Source organism: Lissotriton helveticus, chromosome 1_1 (assembly GCF_964261635.1).
Source record: "Lissotriton helveticus chromosome 1_1, aLisHel1.1, whole genome shotgun sequence".
Taxonomy (NCBI): Eukaryota; Metazoa; Chordata; class Amphibia; order Caudata; family Salamandridae; genus Lissotriton; species Lissotriton helveticus.
The window spans coordinates 2,077,754,572-2,077,770,615 of NC_136057.1; the positions used below are offsets into that span (position 1 = coordinate 2,077,754,572).

The 16,044-nt window shown below is 40.3% G+C and overlaps 1 protein-coding gene across 1 annotated transcript in view; it reads left to right on the forward strand.

Annotated features, from left to right (window-relative positions):
* Positions 1–16,044, forward strand: part of COL24A1 (collagen type XXIV alpha 1 chain) — a 979,161-nt gene that overhangs the window by 275,144 nt on the left and 687,973 nt on the right. The window contains exons 5-6 of the mRNA XM_078645481.1: positions 2,985–3,038; positions 10,053–10,106. Of these exons, the coding sequence (XP_078501607.1) occupies positions 2,985–3,038; positions 10,053–10,106 (108 nt within the window). The remainder of the gene's footprint in view (positions 1–2,984; positions 3,039–10,052; positions 10,107–16,044) is intronic.

Consider the following 16,044-nt stretch of genomic DNA (forward strand, 5'->3'; position numbering starts at 1 on the left):
TACTAGTCCCCTTTTTTATGCTTTCTCCCTCTTTACCTGTAGTAGAGGGAGACATTACAACTGTTGTCTAACCTTTGAACATTGTACTTCGTTTACATTTTATGCATACCTCTGAATACGTGTGTGGCAGTTTACATTTTATGCATACCTCTGAATACGTGTGTGGCAGTTTACATTTCATGCATACCTCTGAATACGTGTGTGGCAGTCCTCTTAGCACCTATTAGACACGCCTCCAGCCCAATTTAACGGCACCTAATGTTAGCACATAATTCTCCCCCATGATATAGATGCGTGGTAACCACAGTCCATGGGCGCAATTAGATGCACCACAAATCTGCTTGCTGCTGTTGGCTACTCTTCTGTGCTGCCAGCCTACCCCAGTCAAAAATAACAAGAGTGATCAGAAATGGCTGTGTCCTGCTCAGACCCCGCTTACTTTTAGTGAGCAGTTTCAGTGAGCAATTTTGCAATTGGCTTCCTGTCATGGAGTCATAGGCTGCCTTGGCAGTACTCCAAATGCCAAGCACTGCACAACTTTATTAGATGCTTGTAGGGCGGATAATATGCAGCTGTTTCAACCACTATGTCTGTTCCTGGGAGACTTGGAAGAAATGTAAGGCGGCATTGGCATAGGGCAGGCACAACACAATCTTAGCATGTTGTTGCATCATTCAGGTCTTTGACCCACCCAAACACAGGACCCAGAATTCACTATCCCACCTTCACCATTGATGCCATTATCCCTGCAACAATTACAGATATCAGTCACGCCAAATGCTATATTAGTAGTGGAACAGTTAAAACTTAGTTTCTATTATGTGTGAATATGTTGTCCCAGGACTTAACTTGCAATGCAGGTCCCTATACCACTATCAATTTGTCTGAATATATTTCCGAACAAATAGAGAACTTCAGCAGCCCATCAGAGAATTTGCAAATTAGATACAACGGATTTCTGGGAGCTGGTAGCCGTTCCTAATACAAGTGCTGCTTGTGCATGTTGACTGATGAAGGGAAATCAGGTTACCACAGCCCGGGGTGGTCATGGTCCATGAGGTATAGAATGAATACTTCAAATAGCCAATGCCAGAAAGTGATGTAGCACACACAGCCTGTCAATCAAGCTTAGTTCCAAAGGGAAATTTGGTAATATGGTTATCTCAATCACATCAATCAGTAACTAGGAAGGTAAAGAGAGGATGGTGGAGGATTGCAGTATTACAGGATTCGGATCATTTTCAAAACACTGTCTTAGGAGCTTTCAAAATTTAAAAGAGATACATAATGGATGTGTGCCCCGGTATTGCACAACTTAGCATTTGCTTGGTAGCTATTGCTTGAGATGTTAGCAAGCACAGACTCTGGTCATGTAGCTTCTTCTACTTGGCCTCTGTTGAACCACAGATGGTCTAACCCCTGAAAGCTTCTCAAGAGCATTGTTTTTTAGCCTTCAAGGGGGCTGTTTGTCCTCTCCATTTGTTGCTTGATTGTATCCGGTAGATATATGTGGCTTGCTCGTTCTCTAGTTCATCCCCTCAAGAAATGAGCCACACGGATGGGGCAGTGTTCCTATGAGTTCAGCCCAGCGGGCAGGTTTGTCTCACTTCGTGCTTTAGACAATATTTTGTGGTCAAATTATATACTTTTTTCACATATGTGATCCAAATTTTCGTCAAAAAAGAATATATGTCAGAAAGACTAAGTGACGAATTGCTCCAGAATGTTAGAGGTGATTTGAATGAGGATAAGGCCAGCGGCCATGGATGGATGATCTATGTGTTCATATGAAACATTTTATACACTGCAGAACACAAAAAGAATGCTTAGATGTTGCTGTAGTGAAAGAAAACATAACCAGTATGTTTATATCCCCCATCATGCCGGATATCTCTCAGGGCATAGGCTTTTCCAAGTGGAAAGACGGAGAAGAAAAGTTTAGGTGTACCATGTTGATTCATCAAGCTTGAACCTTCCCTGCTTGACTCATACATGACACAGATGGCCATGACTAGATAACATGCCCACCACAAGTATAACTTGATATTAACCATCTGTGCCACAGGCACATCATACCAGCAGGGCCGGATTGGCTACTTGGCATTTTGGCATGCTGCTGAGCTGGGGCTGAAGTCACTGCGGTGGGGACTGAAATGAACAAAGCAAAACGAATTTCGTTCAGCACACGCAGGTCCCCATCAACGAAATCAGCCCCCAGCTCGGCAGCATGCCAAAACGCCCGGTAGCCAGTCCGGCCCTGAATACCGGAAGTGCTGGTACCTGAAAAAGCAATGCCTTCAGGCACCTACACTGCATTTTATTTAACCTCTCAAGTGACAGAAATAAGAGGTTGCTGATGCGCAAGCGTGCTGCTATCATTCTTCGCGCTATATAAAAATCACAAAGAAATAAATTATGGTTAGAAAAATATTCAAGTTGGAGTTTCCCTTTAATGACCCTCTTGACGTCCTTTGACATAGAACTACAACTTTCAGTAGGTTGTGCATATGTGTGTGTCTTTGTGGAAGGAGAATGTTAACAATGTAGTGGGCTGGTCCACCCCTCTTTTAAAAGTTTAAAGGGCTCATTTCTTCTGTGCTTGCATGCTGACATAGGAGTACATTAAAAATTAGTGGCACTAAGTGGAACAGACAGTGCGATGACATTTACTCTTTTTTGATGTGACCAGTTTTTTAGCCCAAATTACCATCAATTAACTTTCTGGAACGAGATTGAAAATGTCAGGAAAACAGAGTTTATTGTAATAATTAGAGCTACATACAGATGTGTTCATGTAGATGTATTGTATAAAATGTATATTATAAATTTAGTCGTTTTGTGCATACAGTAGTTGCATTTGTGTGTGTTCGCTCACAGGTATGTTGTGATACATTTCTACGCATTCCAGCGTGTTGCACTTGTTCATACTGTTTTTATGTTTGAGTTTTACATATCTTTACATCTACTTTTGATTTGCTTTGCAGGGTATACCTGGACCACACGGGAATCCGGGTTTGCCGGGGCTGCCAGGTCCAAAGGTAAGTTAATGTCACTGGAAGACAACACACAAGTTGTTGGAGATAAAATAGATGTTTGCCATCCTTCTCACAGAACCACAAGAAGTAATCGAATTCTTTAGAAACTAAAATCGTGCTTACACTGAACAAAACACACTATGATAGTTTTAAGTGGCTTATGGGAATTAAATCACTCGCAGGAACCTTTACCTTCTGTTAACAATCTGAAGCACGTCTAAAGTGTAATGTCTACTTAATGTTGCTTTCATTAATATCTTTTGGCTTGGCATTGCTTGAGCTCTCCTGTCTGATGCACAGAAAGTATAGAATTTGCCAGATCTGCACATTGTAAATTCGATGTACAAAATAATGAGAAAGATTCTCAAGAGACCCATTTCAATATTTCAAACATAATTCCCCTAGTCATTTTAAATAGTTTCAGACAGATTTCTGCGCTTAGAAAAATGCCTTCAGCTCATATTTAGTTTCACGTTTTGATAAATACGTCTGGAAAAACCAACACAGGCTGCAGTTTTTTGTAAGGAGTTTTCCTATGGCAGGAATCTAACCTGTGGTGACAGGTGTTAAGCACTGCTCTGGGGCATGAGGTTTGTCAACTAACACTCAGGGAGTTTGACATGATAAAACAAAGTTGTCTTGTGTTTTAGTGCACACTCTTTTCGTCGTTATTCCGTATTTCACGACATTTCTAATCATTTGCCTTGCTCTAAATGTATGTGCAGCACTTTACAGACAAAACAAAGAGTGGTCCGTTTTTGTGATAATTGCTAACCGTCGATTAAATAATTAGGGAGAATGTGTAAATTTGACTTAACATGAAGGGTTGCAGGCTGTCAAGTTGCCAGGGTCCGATAGTCTGTGCCTTGCCAAGTTAGTCTCGAGTTTCAGCGGTTTGTGGAAAGGGCACCCCAGTTCAAAAAAGGTTTTGGAATCCAGACCATTTATATAAGCAATAATTGCTATTTCCTGTGTACCTGGATTAGCTCAATCCTTCCAGTGAGACATAGCTGGAAAGGAAATGCCTAGCTCATTAGTATCATGAAGAAGCCATTCACTCAGGGGTCGTTAACCACAACTGCAGTGGTGCGACACCTCCGTGCTAGCCGCGCTTAGCGCCTGACCCTTATGCCCTGTTAAGAAGTGTTGGAGGGTGGGTGCGCTCACTTTAGCTTTCAGATGGGACTGGCTGAGAAATCAGCCAAAGGGGCATGCATTGAAATTGGGTTTGTAAATGCAGTGACGGCCGGTGCAGGTAAGAGCGGTGGGGTGGGGTGGAGAGTTGACATACGACAACGAAGAAAAAGAAAAGAAAAAAAAGAAAACCACTTAACTTGCCCTCGCCTTATCGCTGATTCGGCGAAATCATTGCTTCCTCACTTCTTATCATTCAGAGTAATACATTCTTAACTCAAGTCACCATCTTTACAATGCATGACTACCAATTAACCAGTGCTTTTCTTTCACAACCTCCTAAAATGATCCAATGAAAAAAGATACATTTACTAAATTGGCGACCCATAGTATTAATACAATCTCTTCTCTATTAACAGTAAAAAAAAGAATAGAACCCTTGTAAGATTTATATTACCAAATATAACACTATCACAATATTCCTATTCATGCTATGATGTCATGGACATAAAATGAGGCAGGCAGGATGTGTAAGACTGTAGACTATTTGGCCCCACAACCTCATCATGAATCATAAACACCAGATATTGATCACAGACAATCCAAAGTTAACAATATGAACCTGTTTCTTTTTTAGTTGCCAGTGAATGTCATGCCACCTCCTTACATATTCTATTTGGTGCAGCTTGAATATTGCCTTTGTTAGTATTGACAGGTGGTCATTTATTTCTTACTTGACCAATATTTTGTAAACATCTACAGCAATACTGCTATTGCTTGAAACAGAAAAATTTAATTTGAAGCATAACATTTTATTTGGACCAAATACAACCTTCAGTATGTAGGAATCTTATTTGGTAATATGATTAAAAGCCCTGTTTCATCTAGCATAAAATATAGGGATGAACGGCACCTCCCTTTCCTCAATGAGAGCCTGTGTTAGTGCCGGTTTGCCGCCGTAACACATACTCCCATTGAGGAAAGGGAGTACCCGACATCATAATGAGCCCCTAAGTGTTGAATGAGACAAAGAAAGAAACTGGATGGTTAAACTTGGATTTTCGTTATAGGTAAAGCTGATTGGCATAATTCTTTTTTTGTTACAAGATAATAAAGTATGGGCTATTACAAAAGAAATTAAGCTCTGGCATGTAATCATTTCATACATTATGTTTCTGGAAAGGAAATAACATGATGAATATAATGTATGAACAAAATTTAAGGCTAATTTCCTGAAGAGAAGCAAGTTGAACTTGTTTAATGCCCAGAAAAAGTAACCTCTTTTTATAATTTATTCTTCAGTAAATCCAATTAACTGAGTGCTGACATGCAAGTAACACAATGTTCAGCATTGCAGCACTACACTCTAGGAGGCATTAGACTGGAGAGAAGAACTTGTTTTCAAGTACTTGCTAAGGTGCCTGGCTTTGTTGATGTTCTGTATTCGGAGAGCTAACTAATGGTTTGCCTGCCGATGTTCACTATTTTATCTCACTAGCAGTTTCATGGTTCCCATACGGTTTACACCCAATGGTTTGGATGCAACGTTTTGCATCACTGTTGCGAGCATATGGATGATGAGTACTTTAGATGCACCTTCCTTCGTGTGGAAACCAATTGACCAATTGTGTTCAACAAACCAGAAACAGGCTCCTTTATTTCATGAATTTGCTTGACCGAGACTGTGCACTGTCCCTATTATCTTAACAATTCATTTTACTGACTATTCTCTCTTGGAGTTACTCAAATGCATCTCTACTATGAGCCTCAAAGTGATGCTTGGAAACTTTATGCCGTCCATGAAAAGACTAGCTTTCTAGTTAAAAAGTAATCCTAAGGCCTGTCTAAGAGGATTCTGAAATGCAGATAACATTTTCCAGTAGCATAATATTATAGTGAGACAGCTATGAAAAAAAGCTATGAAAATCAGGTTTTCAGTTGCCAAAAAGATATTAGTTTGGAAGATGAATGCTCTTTTTGTTAGTCTCTTTGGCACTTGTAAATCGCATTCAATCCAAGTACCATAATTTTCTGCTAACAACACAAACCTGTTTCTTTTACACGTGGGTAAGTAAAAGAACAGCTGGTTTTACAATGTCCCTTTGACAGTAGAAACATAAAATCAGTGTATCCTCAGGACAGAGGTCTCTGGCAGCATCTAGCTCTACATAAGCATTACACATGTATAGGATTTTTGAAGTGCATTTGAGCAACATATTATACAGTCAACAAGTTATTTTAAAAAACTTTAATATTTTGAGTTTTACTTTGGTAACATTTTATAAAAATTATTTGTTCCAGTGTATTTTAACTTCACATATATCTGTTTCCAATCAGTTTCTACAATACCCCAACACTATTGACTGTTTTGGAAATTCGACCATAAAGAAAGGCATTTGTATATACATCTACAAATGCTCAGCAAAACTTTTCTTACCCTACATGGGAGATGGTTTTTGATATTTGATTTACAGTTTGCAGTAGAGTATTCGGCTACTATTCCAGTTTGAGATTTAGGGACCGAAAGGCAGTCAAGTGATTCAGTGACCTGATGGCATTTGAGTCAACAAGGGCAGAGAGAAACAGAATAGCATCCGGAGCATAAACTTACAAAATTAGTATACTTTTTCTGATTGTATTAGACCGATTTAAGAAATGTTAACCGAGCCATGAAGCTCAAGAGCAAGAAGATAGCACACGCTTTCATGTAAAAACATTAAAGGGTAGCACACTGGAGAGCATAAACCCCTGGGATTTCATTTAAATATTAAAGTTTATTGTCTAGGGATACCACATGTTACGGGCATAGGAGAGAGCTACATGTTTTCACCCAGACAAAGTGTTGTCTGCCATAAAGGACTGAGTAAAGAGAATCCTTCCAAGGTGGTAAATGATATGCCCATGCACAGAGAAGGAGAATGAGGAGAGATGACCCTGGCCAACTAGAGTGACCAACACCGCCACTAAATCATGCCAATAACAAAATGGCAGAGGGTCTTTCAAAACAACTAGGACATTGGTTTTGTGGTTATTTTCCATTGATACATACAGGTTGTAGGATACCCTTTTGTTTGATAAATCATTTTCTAGCAGACCTTCACCTCTCCTCATGCTAGTTCTCAATAGGAAACATTATCACATTTTCTAGAGGAAACTGGTGTCAAATGTCTGCTCTTGTCTGTGGATGATGTCTCAGCACCACTTTCTGTAATGATGCAGAGGTTCTGCTGCTTCATCCTTGTCAGGCTATGCTCTAAAGGGTGGTTTTACTATCCAGATTTCTGCCCCTTTCCCAGAATCTGCATCTATTCGGTGGAGTATATTTGTTGTAACCGCCCTCCACAGTACTCTTGTTCTTGCATGTTGTTTTCATACCACTTTGCCCACCCTGCTTATTAACTATTTTCCTTAGGAGCCAGGGGCCTCGAACACTTCTTCCACATGAGTAATGCTCTCAAAATCTTCATTATTGTTAATAAATCATATTAAACATCAGCAATCTCCTTGCTGAAATACAATGGGAGTTGTTTTATCTATCAGTATATAAATATATAAATATATAAAGTCCAAAGTACGTGTGCTCACTCTGATTATTCTTGGTATCTACCATAATGAGAGACTAACTGCTTAGCAGCCTCCATCTCAGGATATTATCAAGGTCTTCAGTGGCTGCTAGTGTGTAGGGATTGCTTCATCACAGGGCCGCGAATGCCAAGAATTATTGAGAGTGAGGTCTAGCTAAAATTTAAGATTGTTTCCACAGACCAGGCAAAACGTTGTCTCTTAATCCTCACTGTGTCACGGAGTTACATTCAGTCGTGGCTGAGTTTTATTGCACTTGTCAACAAGGTGGCCCTGAATTTAATCTTAGATCATTATTCCCATGGACATGATGGTCCCTAGCCTCTTGAATAGCCCTTGTGCTTAATTTCCTTCACCCATGCTGATCATCAATCAGGGTGGCACACAACTTGGATACCACACCGCTTCAGCTCTGTATAACACACAGAGACAAACATCAGAGCAAGACTCCGGTCCAGGGTTTCTGTCCCAATGTCTTGCTATTTGGGGTGCAAAAGGCCAGGCCGAAGCATCTCAGCTGAGCAAAGGGGGTTGTGTGGCTCCGCTCTCAGAAAAGCGGGCCTATATAGCTACTATCGCAAGGGTAGATAGGTTCCCAATGTTGGCCTCATCTTGACTACTGTATGCTGTGTTAATGCAGGCACTCTAAAGATACATCATTTTATATTGCTGGCAGACTCAATGAGCATGCAGTTGCCCTCCCACATATCAAAGATTGACATGGGCTGCGGGTCAGGAGCTTCCACTACCAGGGACTTCAAGTCTATGTCACTGGCCGTAAACATACAACTGTATGAAGCAGGGCTGTGGCTCCTCCTGGTAGGCGCCATAGCATGTTCCTAAAATTTGTTGGAAGCTACAGCCCGAAGCCATTTTTTTTCATTCATATTCATTGAATGGTTACTTTTAAATTAGGCAAATCAAAGCAACATTTATCACAAGAGGGTCACATGTGTGCGTGTGTGTGAGCGTGTGTGTTCGTGTGTGTGTGTTTGTGTGTGTATGTATATACTTTCAAAATTTGCACCACTTTTTAGGTCTAAAATCATATTAGTATGCCGTCAAAAAAATTATCAAGTGATTCTTGGTAATGGGAGGTCCCTAAACTGTGAATGAATTTGCATACAGGTTTGTTGCTTTCATCAAAGCAAAGAAATGCGTCGTTCTTCATTTCTGTTTCCCATTTATCTATGAAATCTGGAGGGGATAGACGGGCAAAGGATGCAGTGCATTCAGAATTCCAAACTTTAGCGCTAATTATGCTGTCTTTAGTTTTGAACTTTTTCCACCAACATCCTAAAAAGTATCTCTCTTAGATAGCAATGACGTGGACATCTGAGGCATCTCAGATCTTGCAGAAGTTTTCCTTTTTGCTTCGAATATTTGCTGCACAGTGGTATTTGCCAAACTTGCATCTAGCTCTTTACCAAGAAACCAGTTGGGCTGAGCAAAGAAATCTGCACCCCAATACATTTTCCTATGTAAAGATGTTACTTTAGGACCGTGCCTATTTATAGATCATTTGCAATTGGGATTCTTTCATCACTAACTGGGCAGGAGACTTGGGGTTCTGCATCATGGTGCAAAAACCATATATAGAGGTTATGGTGACAGAAAACCCTTTAAAAATGCGGTGAAATATTACAATGTATTATGATAATGTGGTGTCAAATATGGCATCAATAGCATAAAATAGAAGAATGGTTACAGATTAAAAGATTGTGTGTCGTATAGAGTGAACACCAATTCCAACAACAAAAGAAGCAAATGTGCAGGGCAGGATGAAACAAGAAGTTTATCGGGGAAGAGATAAGGAGCAGGTCTTCAGGGGTGGAAGCATGGACACAGGAGCCATACCTGAAGTGAAGAAGGACACAGGAAGCATATCATAAGGAACCTTAACACAGAAAGATGGTCTGGAGGGGCAGAGGGAGCTGACCTGGCAGGTAGCAATGCAAATGAGTACAGATCAGAAATCAGGATACACACTGGGCACTGGCCATGGAGAAGGAGGAGAAATGGCAGAACCAACAGGTCTATAGGGAAGTCAGGCACAACACACCAGATCAAAATGACACCGAGAAATAGGTACGTTGAGAGGGGCGCGCTCACCTGGAATGAGATAATAGAAATACGTCTTAACTTGCTTCCCACATCATGATTTAAAAGTGCTGAGAAATGTGCCGAAGGTACCCGTTTCATTTATTCATGGATTAATATAGTAGTATTAGACAGGAAGTATTATGAGTTGACCTTGTTATATTTGTGATCATGTATGATTAATTTACCCTTTTCTGTTAGGGGCCCAAAGGAGATACTGGACTTTCGCCTCTGCAAGCATTTCCTGGAGACAAGGTACCTCCTTCGTGATACATAGAAATATCATTTGGGTGAAAGGTTTTGTAGTTCAGCGTTAGGTTTATGGTTTGCATGTTGAACGAAAGATTCCATTTTGTATCTCATTTAAGGCCTAAATGTTGATCTCCTTGTAAAGATGTATGTCTGAGTGAAATTGTGTTTAAGCCTTATTTCAATTGCTAGTTTAATTGTTTCCTTAAATGATGTTGCAATTTTTATGGGTTTACAATATTATACATATTGAAGTTAATAGTATTGTTCTGTTTGGTTCTTTTGTCAATATTACGTTGATTTTTCATAGCACCCTAAATCGTGGACAAACACACCTGTGGACAGCAGCTGATAGAGTATCAACTCTCAAAGGATGCCCTCTACTAAACACCAGGCTTTTTGTTCTTGTCTAAAGGTATCCTGCCCTGTGTGGCTACAATTTCAAATGTTGCTTGTTCCAGAGAGCTGGGTCTCTCGCAGATAAATACCCTCCTTTGAGCATTGTTCTTCTGGAACTGAGCTCAACAAGGATCTTTTGATAGAGGGAGTGAAGGAGCCTTGTGGAGTTGTGCCATACGAGAAGGGCCCTCATATAAAAGGGGCGCGCCCATGCATTCCTTTTTGGGCAGAAGGGGGCAGTATGATTTGGGAGAGGGCCGTAAGCAGTCAAAACAGTGGCTTCACTGAAGGAGTGATGCTGACACGCCTCTCTCCTGAAAGCCAGATTATCAATATTTACTGAAAGCATTTATGATACATTGCAAGACTTAAGTTGTGCATTTTAGGAAAATCGTACAATCATATAATTCAGAATGGATGCTTGAGACTCCTTGCTGATCCCAGAACATCACACCTTAAGAACACCACAATCTTGAGTTACAGTTCGAATAAAATAACTCACTCAGGTACTGTGTCCTGGTGATCCTCAGGGTAAGGGTAAAACTTTGCCCTGTTTGAGCCTGGCATGTAGAGATCTGGGGACCGACCATGAATTAGTGCGCTCATGAGTGGCATAGCTGTGCACCTGTTTTAGTACATTACCCTATCTACTTCTCATACAGTTAATTAGGAACTTTGCTTGGAATAGTGGACAATAGTTTCCCCCCTCTGTTTCTGCCCGGTGCTCTCTGTAGCTCATGCACTAACTCATTGAATTTGTGAGTTAAATGAATGTGCCTTAGACAGTGCAGTGACATAAAACAAATGCACAACTGTGCGCTGCACAAGTGTGCATATTCATGAAATGGGCTCTGGTGTATTAAGTAATGTTCATATCCCAATGGTGGGCGCGTTAGGTAGGTAAGGATAGCAACCTGGGACCCTACAACAGAGCATAGATTAGTAACATGCTATAGTCACACTCCCATATTATCTCATTATGTAGGCACTGTCCCAAACTGCACGTTATCACAACATCTCTGTCCACACTCAAAGCTTTACACTGAATCCATGGTGTCTAGGACCAACATTCTAGACACACGCGGTCGTTATCTGTTACAAGGAAACCGAGAGGGAAACACTGGAGTACAATGCAGTACAGTTAAGCAGGTTATACAAGTATTGGGTATGGTTCAATGCAATTTTTATTCCTGCAGCTCACTTGTGAAAGGAACTGATGGAAAGCCCATTTTAGCTAAGCACCGGTTAGTTATGTAGTTTTAGGCTGGACAACTAAAAATCCTACCTCAGCTATGTTATATTTTACCTGCTATATAGTTATAAATAGAACTTGCATTCTTTTTATAATCATTAGGTAAGTTTATACTGTACATGTATTAACATATGTGGACCATACCATATGCCTATAGATAAATGTGCAGTGTAAATATATTATGCACACCCTATGTACTTGATGAAGTGGCATGAGACATGTTTTTAAAAAATAAGCGTAATTATGCATACTATGTGCATACCACAAGCCATTAAATTTTTTGTGATGCAATGGCTGATTCACGGGTTTTACTAGTACCATGACTTGCACACTTAGAATAAGTTGTTTTATCATTACTCAAACGTGGCAGATGTACTATTGGAGAACCCACATACTTAGCAACTTTTTGTTGGCATACACCTCTCCTATTTCTGTAGGTTCAGTACAGAGCAGAACATCCACAGAATTAGCCTATCGCAATGTAGCTTTTCTTTCTTTATCCGGAAATTGTTCCATGTAAAGACATTTTTTCCAGCTGTGTACCCTAGAAAAATGTGTATTTGAAGATCTTCCCTGCACTAATTGTGCCACTTATGCTTACCTGAAGTAGGAAAACATTTAAAAGTGTATTAAGTGTAGTGAAAGGCAGTGCAGGTGTTTGTGTCTTGAGAAGGTTCGCCATGTTGGAAACTCCGCCTCCTATGGCACTCTTAACGGAACTTCCGTGATGCCACTCCCAAACCACACTTACTACTGTGAAAACTCTAGCCACTTATTAGATTTGCTCTAGTTTTATGTCCAATCTGCAACCAGAAAGCTCTGAAGATCCTGATTTTGTACACCTTGATTCTCTTGTTTGTGGTCACAGGTGTCACGTTTTGCACAGGTGAGTGGGTTGTCAGCAGAAAAGGTTTCAAACACTTTGTACTTATGTTGCAGCAATGAATATAAGAAGTTTAAATGCATTTGTACGTATTTGGTACTTTAAAAAAGATAAACAGAAGAATGTTTTTTCTAGACAAAAACGGTAGTTTCCCCTGTTGGCTTATACAGGATTATATATTTGAAGGCTCTATTCTGCACACAAGGAAGCCTGCGCCTTGAAACCTAATAGGGGAAAATCTTTTATCACTGCTTGTGGTGGCTGCTCGCCAAATGGCAAAGGTATTTCGCTAACACATGCTTAGCCCTTAATAGACTCATTTTCGAATAAAAAAGCCTCTGATTTCTTACAGACCCTCTTTCAAAAAAAATCTAGATGTTTTCATCCTGGGACTTTGAGACAGAGAATACTTGTTCCCCCAATTACACACCATCATAGACTTTTCACGATTTGTCTTTCAGCTCTAGAAATTTAAGGGTTGAAAATATTTTAATTGAGTCTTGGGAGATCTAAGACACTTAGCTTGTTCTCATTGCCACATAGCTGCCCTTACAAAGAAACCTTGTGTCTTTATTATTTTTTGTTTCTCCCGCCAGCCTGTAGTATTTTCCTCTGCTTCCATTGACTGGCACGTCCTTAGCATCACACATAGCTGCCCCTCAACACCCCATGAGTTACACGAGGATTTAGGGTGGCCACAGAATATGGGCTTGCCTTGGGCATCATGCTCAGAAGGCCTTTTGTTTATCTGATCCCAAACCAAACAACCCTACAGAAATTTTTGGCGGACTTGGTATCTTTTTACAGAAAATGGCGGCCGCAGCTCTCTTCCCTGAGGTGAAAGCACTCAGCTCTGCTCTGAAGGTCAAGCATTCTTCTATCCAGCCGGCTCAGTTGTCACACATAGGTGAAACCACATAGCTCAGGAGCCTCCCCTCAAAGCCCTGTCTTTCAGGTGGCCCCAAACTGTAGTTCATACAGAGCAGCCACTGTCCTAACAAAGAAGCGGCCAGACGAGATAAAGCTAGTGTGTGCTGGCCTTTTGGGCCGCTGGAAATATCCGAATTCCTCAGGCGCCTGCGTTTGCCACATAATCTACACTTCTTGCAGATTCCAACAAAATAAAAATGTTCCTAGTTAAAACGTTACAAAAAAGCTTACACTACGGTAGACCCGCTGCAAAGGTTATTTGGTCATCTTTAGTTGCTGATTGATATATTCCACTCTTACACTGTTTGTTCTGGGCCGAAACCTCTGCCCAGACGGTATTAATGTGTGTTATAATGACAAAACGATAAAACAGTACTGCCACAGAATGTGCAGCACAGGGTTCCAAAACTTGACTTTTAGTGCTGCACCATTTATTCAGGCATGCCGCAAATTTTACCACTTTGTTGCCTCATATTGTGATATCCTCAGGGGGTACTGATGTCAATGTGGTTTCTTCTTATTGTGTAGGCAAGAGTCAGTGATGTGATGATACAGAACCCAAGTTTGACACTGAATATCGCAGAGGAAAGGAATACCATTTATTTTGTAAACTTGTCCAGTTTTGTGGCAGCAACGCCTCAAACGTGTGCCGGGCTGTAGCCTACAATTAGTCTGTAGTCATGGAATAAGAAAGTGTACCTGCCCTGGAGGGCATAAGTATACATTCCAGGAGAGGAAGACTGCATCTGTAGCATTCCTGAAGCACATTCCAACTGGGAAGATGTTCAGAGCAGTGGCAAGGGCTTTATTGGAGCGTTCTGCAAGTATTGTGTCTGTAACACTTCAGGATGGCCTGTCGGATAGGGCTCGGCAACCTCTTTAATTTAGTACCAGGTCCTTGATACTATTATATGTCTACAACACAATGTTTCACAAGATTATTATTTGTATGGCCACGAAATGGTCAGGTACTGGGGATTACGGCCTTGTAAATTTGGCTTTATTTTTTTATAAATGTATAAATAATTATTTTTTATGCCATGGTTAACTCCTTCAATCAAGTCTCTGATTCAGAATCGGATGCGGTGCATTGAATACTCAAATTTCCGAAAAGTGTTGAGGGGATTTCTGCGGTACAGTGTGGGCGATCCATTTTCAGTTTCAGACATGTGACAGGGAGAAATTATGTATTTAATGATGTATCTGGGACCAGAAGAGGAAGATTTGTAGCAATTTTCTGACCTATCTGCGGATAAATATTGCTGACTTGTCGACTGATAGTTTTGGCAGAGAACCGGATTTTGGAAAATAGGTACTCACTTTTAACAGAAGGCCTTCAACCCGAAAGTTTTAATTATCTGTTGCTGAATTGTTTCTCAAGTGACAGAGGTCCTAAAGACCACACTATTGATCATCCAGACAGCACTATAGATCATTCAAACCATCTGATTGGGCCATAGATTATCTGAGAAGTACGAATGTATGACATTACCACGCATACATTTACAACACAGTACTTTACATCGCGTTTGTTACAACACAAGTCGTTACAATGACTTGCGCTGGAGGGCGCTCGACTTAGGAATAGTATGATTTACTATTCCAACTCCAGTCTACATACAGTAGGGAAGGTGTTGGAATAGTAAATCATACTATTCGTTAGGTTAGAGCGCCATCCAGTGCAAGTCGTTGTAACGACTTGCGTTGTAATGGCCACGATGTAAAGGCATTGCGATGCAATGCCCGCGTTGTGAAGGATGTTTCCTGTGAAGTACAAATGTATTGTCAGCCAGACATCCTCTGATAAAAACTTTGAAAAGTGGATAAATTAATTTTATTCCTGCATGATAAAGTATAATACTTTATTCATCGGAAGCCATTAATTCCTTCCAGAACTCTACTAAAATTACACGTGATGGTCTGTGGTCAAAATCTCTGTTCTGTGATGCTGCCCTTTTTCAAGTTTCATGACACAACAGTTGGCTTGTTATTTCATTTCCTGAAGAATTTAAGTACGGTCTTTCTAAGATTCATATTAGGTTGTACAGTACTTTAACTGAAGATTTTTTGCATAAAATCCCATATTGCATTTGGCAGGAAGACTTGAAAGCATGCAGGATGCTAGTCAAAGATTTATATCTGATTAGGTAACAAATTTCGAATAGAATAATGTTCTGCAATTGATCTATGCCTTGACTGTTTTTCCTAACAAATCGAGATTTACATCTGATTGTAGGTTACTTACAGGCTGCGAAAGAGTGTAAATTCTCTTTAATGAGAAAATATTATGCTTTTGTTTAAATTTGCAAATTCGAAGATGGTCTCATGAGGAGTAATATAGACTTCTTTTTAAGACAAGTACCAAGAAGTACACATGTATAAGAAATGGGTTGATTTATTGAGAAGGGTGGAATTCCCACTCAAATAATAACAACAGTCCTTTACAGGGTCAACCGAAAAAGTCACCAAAGTAACCTGTG